The sequence below is a fragment of the Gigantopelta aegis genome, chromosome 3 (genome assembly GCF_016097555.1).
Source record: "Gigantopelta aegis isolate Gae_Host chromosome 3, Gae_host_genome, whole genome shotgun sequence".
Lineage (NCBI taxonomy): Eukaryota > Metazoa > Mollusca > Gastropoda > Neomphalida > Peltospiridae > Gigantopelta > Gigantopelta aegis.
The window spans coordinates 48,500,777-48,509,371 of record NC_054701.1 but is presented as its reverse complement, the minus strand read 5'-3'; the positions used below and the strand labels follow the sequence as shown (position 1 = coordinate 48,509,371).

Genomic DNA, 8,595 nt, shown 5'->3' with positions numbered 1-8,595 from the left:
CTTAAAGAGTATTGGTTGAGCAGTCTGTTAATATATAATATATATATATATATATATATATATATATATATATATATATATATATATATCACACTTATATGACATATCTATAAATATATTCATATGTCTTACCATATTGTAACTCCAAACGCTTCAACCTCGAGTTCAGCTTTAGACACATGGAAATGTCCGCTCACTTTCACGTTACTGTCCACACATTGACTGAAACCTTTAACCTTAGATAACACATGTACAGATGGTTTTAACCTAAAAATAGAATAAGGTGAAATTACTAAAGATATAGGAACAACATTAAACCCTACAAAAACGGGTGGGATAATAACCTATTACCCCAGCTCTTTGGGGAAGCCAATAGTCTAGCACAAATATAATAACAACAGTAATGATATAGCAACAGTAATAATTGTCGTAAACATATAACAATGCAATCAAATGCTTTGTTACAAATGATAGAAATGATTATGCCAATTACAGTGCAATGTTCTCAGTATTGATTAACAACTATGTTGGTGATTGTTTAATGTTTGAAGTTGAATGGTAGACAAACTATATTCTTACAAAGATATCAGTACTTACATAATATCCATTGGCGGTGCCAAGTCTATAGTTATGTCTTTCTTGTGCCAGGATAGAGAAGCACTGAACAAAATCTACAAACAATATATATGTTTATTACATACCCATTTATTAAGCTTACTATAGTAATAAAGACAAGTCTGACCGTCCAATCGATTGTTTTTTATTGAACATATGTGTGATACAAAATGTCACATAAACGTAGCCAGGAATGACGTCACGTTCCTTGCCAGGATACTCAGTGTTCCGTCGATTCCATAAAATTCAACCAACTTTCCAGACGTAAGTTGTGTTATTTAATTAAACTTTTGTTGATCACAACAGAGGAGGGTGCAATAAATACAGAAAGACATAACAGTTGTTTTGCCATGTTATTTATTACATGAGTTTATAGTGCGCATGATTAATACCACTCGACCCCTACATGGATGTGTGGTATGATATTCTTGCGCACAATAAACTCCTGTAAAAACTAGCATGGCGAAACAACTGATATGTGCTTATGTTTATATAGTGTGTACGCTGTTAAAATATATATTTCACTTTTTATGTTTCTCAATGAATTTCTACACATCTTTCTTCTTAAATCGTTTGTTAGTCTCTGCCACAACCACAATCATATATATATATATATATATATATATATATATATATATATATATATATATATATATATATATATATATATCCTATTTTCAACATTTGTTCCTTATTCATCTTCGTTTATTATTCAGTATTTGTATATTTGTATAACATTGTTTACACACGTTTGACGTTTATTGAATGACGTTATGTGGTTATTTTAATAAATATATGTTATACACCTATACAACATTTGTAAATATTAACGGGTCGATGATTATTTTAAATGGGTATTGCTCAGTTACCATACTGGTGGAATTGTATTTGTCCATAATTTTGCACATTGCCTGCATGTTAAGCCAAAGAAAAATGTCTTTAAAGCATGTCCGAAACAAGCTGCCCCTGTTTTTTTAAAAATATCTTAAATGTGATATCTTGTATTGTGTGATTGCTGGAAAATAGTAAGAATCCCTTTCTAAATGATTGTTTGTAAGGTACATAAATGCTATGAGATGAATTATACGTTAGTATCATAAAATAATTAAAAGGTAATATTAAAACAAAGTTTTATAATTGATGTCTATATATAATGTTAAAAATAACATGAACCGTGCATCATGAGGTATGTCATGATTGTGCTTTTTCAAGTCATACTAAAAGAATCCTGCGTATGTGTCCATGTGGGAAAGGGCTATTCCACCCGAGAGTACATATGCACCCGAGTTTCGAATAGCCCTGTCCCACATGGATATACAATGGAGGATTATTTTTCTCCCATCCAGTAGATGACAAACAAGCATTTTGGGAAAACGTGAAAAACCTAAACAAAATTATGTTTTATCTTACAATAAAATAAACATAACCATTGAAAAGATCGTACCCAAAAATCGTTTATACTAAAAGTATAAACCGAAAATGATAGTGTAATTTCATTATGACAGCAGGTTTCCTTGTTTTTATGAAATATAAAAAGCATTTCTTGCGTTATTTTGACGTTTACGTGATGTCACCCAACGTTAATATCAGCTCAAACAACAGAAGTCACGTGGTCATGCAAGACCGATTTATTCCGCATGGGCTGACATCATGGAATACGCATGTCTTGCATGGTTAGGGATGGGAGAAAATTGTTTTCCTTGCAACACTACTGAGTATATGGCAATCATTTCCGTAAAAGTTATTTGTTCTGATATGTTGTCGCTATGTTTGTATACTATCGAATACCGTTCGGCTTATTTTGCATGTGTTGCTGCAGCTACAGTGGTAACGTAGTAATTTTCAGTATACATCCGCGTTACTAGCGACACCTAATCTTTGTAAACACAGTATTTTAGAAGCAAACAGGCATACTCTTGGCTTCCATCTTGATTATACTTTCATGTGAATTACACTTTTTCAATTTACCTTTCTCTATGATAATGCATTCACTCCCTAAGAAACCGGCCTCGGTGGCTTCGTGGCAGGCCATCGATCTACAGGCTGGTAGGTACTGGGTTCGGATCCCAGTCGAGGCATGGGATTTTTAATCCAGATACCGACTCCAAACCCTGAGTGAGTGCTCCGCAAGGCTCAATGGGTAGGTGTAAACTACTTGCACCGACCAGTGATCCATAACTGGTTCAACAAAGGCCATGGTTTGTGCTATCCTGCCTGTGGGAAGCGCAAATAAAAGATCCCTTGCTGCTAATCGGAAAGAGTAGCCCATGTAGTGGCGACAGCGGGTTTCCTCTCCAAATCTGTGTGGTCCTTAACCATATGTCTGACGCCATATAACCGTAAATAAAAATGTGATGAGTGCGTCGTTAAATAAAACATTTCTTTCTTTCTTTCACTCCCTAAAAAAGAAAAAAAACATTAGTTCTTTTTCGTGGTATTGTTTCTGATTGTCTGTTATCTTATAATTACAATTCCTCCTCTTGTAATTATTTTTATTCCTATCTAATTCCTACTAATTATCTTTCTTCCCTAGCTAAACGTTGATCTCCAAACTCCTTCTAAATTGTTATTTCTTCATTTTGTTTGCCCTAGTTAAATTTCGTTTTCACTCTTTCAAACTTATAACCAATGTTTTCCCAGAAACGAATTCCTTCACTGGAAATACATATTTCATCTAATTCTCTATCAACTGGAATTTCAACATAGTCTACGTTAGCCTTTTTCTCAATAACAATCTGATATGTATTTCCTATTTCTAACAGTTGTTATAATAATAATAATAATAATAATAATAATAATAATAATAATAATAATAACTGGCCACTACAACGACCAATATATCCAATACGAACCACACTTATAACACATTTATGACTTCCAGCTTGTTACCAATTTTGTTCAATTTTGGGAATATTTTAAGCTAGCATTCTCCCCATTAACTGGGGCCTAGAATGAATTTCAAAATCAAGTAGGTAGCCCATAGTTGTTTTGGTTCATGTTGACAATCCGTTACGACCTCTAAGCCAATTTCCTTAGGTTTTCTTAGGTTTCTCAGGTTTATGTTGATTACACTTGACAGGTGAAATCACAAGTACTAAGCTAAGCAGAGAGGTGATCTCAGGTGTGTTGAATATCAAACTTGGTGTTATAGTCTGTTTCATATTACATATGTTTTGCAGTAAAATTGTAAATAAATCTCATATTTCTATCTATAACAGGTCATGTATTGTCATTTTAGGTACCGGTTGTTTGAATACCATAACAGGTCATGATAATACTGACACATTTTTATGGTTTTTATTCCAAGGATTTTCATAACTAATATATAAGACTGGAAAATCACCTGGGTATAATTTTTATTAGTACTTTAGTACTGTTGCAGGTTTCACTATTTTTTTTTGCACCTGCAGGATATGCCATGTTGAGCAAAGTTTCAGGGGCACCAGCAATGTTAGTTTCAACTAGTGTGAGTGTATCTCCTGTGATCTCCACCCTCAGTCCATAAATGGACATGCCAGTCATGCATAGCTACGCACCACGGTCTATAGTTTAAGAACACAACAAGTGTGTTAATCACCATGACCACTATGGAAACTAGGGGACATTTGCCTATAATTCACTATGTGTTGCTAAATTCCTGGTATACCACACCAACGTGATGATCCATAAGCTAATCTACCCCGAATCCACCTAATACTTTGGAACTATTGACTATTAACGTTCAGTCATTAACGTCCATAGGAATATTTTCAAGTGGGCAAGACTTCTGATATATACTAATGTATAGGTTGAATCTGTCATAATACAGAGACATAGTCTAGGTAAGTAAACAGTTGAGGTGCTAACTGATTGAGATATATTTCACATGCGCCCAATTTTCGATGGGCGTCTGGAAACATGCTCTTCCAGAAAACAAAACAAAAAACTAGATGTCCTGAAATACATTTTCCTAAATTCTAAAAACAGTTATATGACACATATTATGAATATTAATAAAAAGCAATCAAATTATTATTAAACCCTTTAGACTCCCTTGATAGCATATTTACATCAATTCTAGATGGATTCGCGAAATTTGTGAAATTTATGTTCTAAAATGAGATGTCAAGATTTCTACATGTAAAATTAATCCTGACAAATGTTGCTAAATGCCAATATTTGTAAATATGTAAAACTAACATAATAATATACTTTAACTAGCGAATACACGTGAAAACATTTTCAGGTCTAGACCTAGGGGTAGGGCAGTGCCAAACCTTGCCTCAGCCCCTCCCAACGTCTATGCCTTTTGGATAAATATAATATATATCAACACAGCTTGATGATCCATAAGCTAATCCATCCTAGAAATAATTATGTCACTCATGCACCAAAAGCCTAATTAAGAACCACCGACATTGTGATAAGTAAAACAGCTAATGCTGATACTTGGGAACGGTTTATTATCCACTCTGTGGCTAAATAACAGGTATACCACCCCAGCTTGATGATCCACAAGCTAATCCACCCCAGAAATGAACCTGTCACTCACGCAGAACTAAGCACCAAGACATTTAGCCTAAGCACCACATTATTATTAAATTATGCTAATGAATGAATGTATGTTTAACGACACCCCAGCACGAAAAATAAATCAGCTATTGGGCGTCAAACTATGGTATATGCAGAAATTAAATGATGAACAACATCAATATAAAATTACTAAGGTAACTGCAAAAATGTAGTTAATATCAACATCAAATTAAAAATTCAACAGCTAAATTAAAACCCAGTGTGAAACTGCAAAAAAATACAAATATCACAGAGAAGTAAAATTAAAATATAGAATAAAAGTCAGTATCACGAAGAAATTGCAACAAAAGTTCAGGATGAAATCGAAATGATTCCATCACATTTCTTCGTACAAGTATATATTTTCTAGTTTCCTTAAGATGCTCATACGCCACCACAATGTGCCGTAACGTCAGTGTACATTGACAGTGCTCACACTGAGGTGAAGGATCCTTCTTCAAGATAAATGAACGAGTCTAGTATATATGACCGACGCGTTATGCTAGTTTAGCACCATGACCACTACCGATACTTGAGTATAGCTGATTATTCACTCTCTGTGGATAAATACCATGTATACAACGTCAGCTTGACTGAGCATTTGATGACGATGAGAACGATACCATTGTTCGTATGCCACAGTCGGTGGAGACTAGGCCATGAGTGTTAGCGTAAACTAGTCCCAACGCTGAAAATCAATTTTTTTTTCGTAAAATGTGTAGTATACCTTCTGTTGGATGTCGACAGTCAGATTGACACGATATTTTGTATTGATGTTGGTAGGATCCCCGGCAGTAGCATTCCAGTGGTATGCGGAAATGCCGCCATCGATGTTTGCACCACTATTAAACTGTTGCGCTGTAGCGGTAGAAAATATTCTTCAACATATTGCCATTAATACTGTTTTACTTAAAAAGTAACCAGACCCAGTGTTTCCTCAAATTTTACCCCATTCTATTTTGGTCATATTATTTCTCTGGTTTTCTTTTTAATTTATTGTGTTCAAATACAACACTAACTAGCCTCCATCGCCAATGCCTTAAGCACAAATTATTTTAAAACTTAAAGTAGATAACATCTCCACCCAGCACCCTCCACTACAGTTATCTTCCGGACTCCCCAATCACAAAATAAAATCCCAAATTACTATATTGACAAAAATAGATATTTTGGTCAATTCATAAAACAAAACCCACTTTATTAAGTTATATAGCGTGGAAAGTATGTATGGCAGAACATTAAACATATTCAGCATCTACTGCACATACTAAGAACGTTGGTCGTTTGGTCCACCACTTTGTTTTATTACACTATTAATTTTTCATACTTCTGCAAATCATCATGCAGACAAGGTCACTGCAGAAGAACTGTACACGAAACTCTCAAAATGTTGTGGAAAAACTGTCGAAGAAGTAAGGATATGCATGATATCCTGGGCGAAACGCATACGGGCTGTGACATAAGACATTGATGAGCTAATTGACTATCGTTTTAGTACGTATAGTAGATGATGAGTAGTAGTAATAATATAGCATTTTTCTACATCGTGTGATATCGTACACCATTTAGGAAGCAAATCATATATCAAAGGGAACATTCTACCAACAATAAACAACAAAATGGGAGTAATAGATGTCACAAATGTTTGGATTTTAAGGGAAACACGGATTTTGCAAACAAGACTGGATTATATTAAATTCAGCATTCATATTAAATTCAGTGCTAAACCACAACACCAAGGCGTCACGCCAATTCGATTATGGAATTGAACACACACACACACACACACACACACACACACACACACACACACACACACACACGTGTGTATACTTAGATAATTATAGAACACGTGCAATTTTATACTTACAAATCACGTAGTTGCCTTGCGATGCATAGCCGGTGCGTATCTTTGATTTTCCGCCAACATATCCTTGAACAGTTGCAGATGCGTATGTTGAATAAGAAAGAGTTAATTCTACTTCAGAGAAAGGCTTCACAACAGCAACTGGAATTCGTAATAACTCCTTGGGATCTGTTGCCCACAGATCTACGCTGTATTTTAACGCCATTTCATCACTGACACTTGTTTCGATATCCCCAACAAAATGCGAGTTTGAATCAAGCTGTTTAGTAAAATAAATAACATTTGAGAACTACCCAGCACATTTTAAACCTGCGTTTACATGCCTAATTTTCAATCTCGGCTACTCATACATATTTGCAGTGGGAGTCTTCTGCATGTACATTTCTTCTGATAAATCAGCCGTAAAGTACCTGGTTCAGTTAACGAAAACCAAATTGGTATGTTTCACATTTGTGGTTTAAAACATAAAGTCTATACCTTCAGCTACATGCCTACAAAACATTATAAGCAAATAATTCCATTTACTGGTAGAAATAAAAATATTTTAGGGTGAAATCTTGAAATAATGTCACACGCATTAACTAATGGCGTCACTGTTTTATGCGTACACATTCCAACACACTATAATTCTTTGCAGATGGTGACCTTGCTATATTTAGCCATACAATATTTGGAAAACCCCTCTTGTCGTCCAGTACAAGACCTTTTAAAATTATTATATATACTACTCAAAAGAATTTAAGGGTCAAAAATTTATAACCAAATAAGTTTCAGAGTGTATTACATTGATGATGTAAACTACACCAATTTTTTTATTTATTGTTCCATATTTACAAAAAACCACAAATAAACGTCACTGTATACAAGAAAGTCACATGACATGCTGTCAAAGTTGAAGGTTGTCAAACATGGATTTTACACATTAGAACATTCGTTTAATAGTGTGTGAATCCACCCCTGGCGCGAATACACTCGACACATCGTTGCCTCATGCTGATGATCAGACGTCTGAAGAACTCTTGGGGAATGGCCTGCCACTCTGCCATAAGAAGTTGACCCAGATCATGAAGGTTGGCCGAAGGGGCATGGTTATCCCGAACTCTCCTGCCTAATTCGTCCCAGGCGTGCTCTATTGGGGCCAAGTCAGGCGAATATGCTGGCCAATCCATCCTGGCGATACCTTGTTGTCTGAGAAAGTCCGTTACCACCCTGGCGCGGTGGGGTCTGGCATTGTCATCCTGCAGAACTGCCCCGCCGCCAGTCTGCTGAAGGCCTGGGAGAACCAACGGCCGTATAATCTCATTCAGATAGCGGATTCCATTCAGATTGACATCCACCACATAGAGGGGGGTCTGTGGTGGATAGAGATGCCGCCCCACACCATGACGCTGCCACCACCGAACCGGTGACGTTGTCTAACGTTAACGTCAGCGAAGCGCTCCCCAGGACGTCTGTAGACACGAACCCGACCATCGTTGAACTGGAGACTAAACCTGGACTCATCAGTGAACATCACTCGACCCCACTGAACACGTTGCCACCGCAGATGAAGCGTGCACCAG

The 8,595-nt window shown here is 36.0% G+C and overlaps 1 protein-coding gene across 1 annotated transcript; it reads right to left on the bottom strand.

Annotated features, from left to right (window-relative positions):
* Window positions 1-128: 128 nt before the first annotated feature.
* Window positions 129-7,289, bottom strand: LOC121368686. The gene is made up of 4 exons (XM_041493425.1): window positions 7,037-7,289; window positions 5,894-6,024; window positions 598-671; window positions 129-267 (listed from the first exon to the last, which is right to left on the bottom strand). The coding sequence occupies exons 1-4, from the start codon at window positions 7,236-7,238 to the stop codon at window positions 129-131; spliced, it is 546 nt and encodes a 181-aa protein (XP_041349359.1). The 5' UTR covers window positions 7,239-7,289.
* Between the last annotated feature and the right edge of the window lie 1,306 nt (window positions 7,290-8,595).

Excerpts from the sequence above, each read along its gene's own strand:
- LOC121368686 (XM_041493425.1), bottom strand. The coding sequence starts at position 7,238 with ATGGCGTTAAAATACAGCGTAGATCTGTGGGCAACAGATCCCAAGGAG. Across the intron at positions 6,025-7,036 it reads GCAAGGCAACTACGTGATTT|CGCAACAGTTTAATAGTGGT; the intron begins GTAAGTATAAAA and ends CTACCGCTACAG. Across the intron at positions 268-597 it reads GCACCGCCAATGGATATTAT|GTTAAAACCATCTGTACATG; the intron begins GTAAGTACTGAT and ends TTCTATTTTTAG.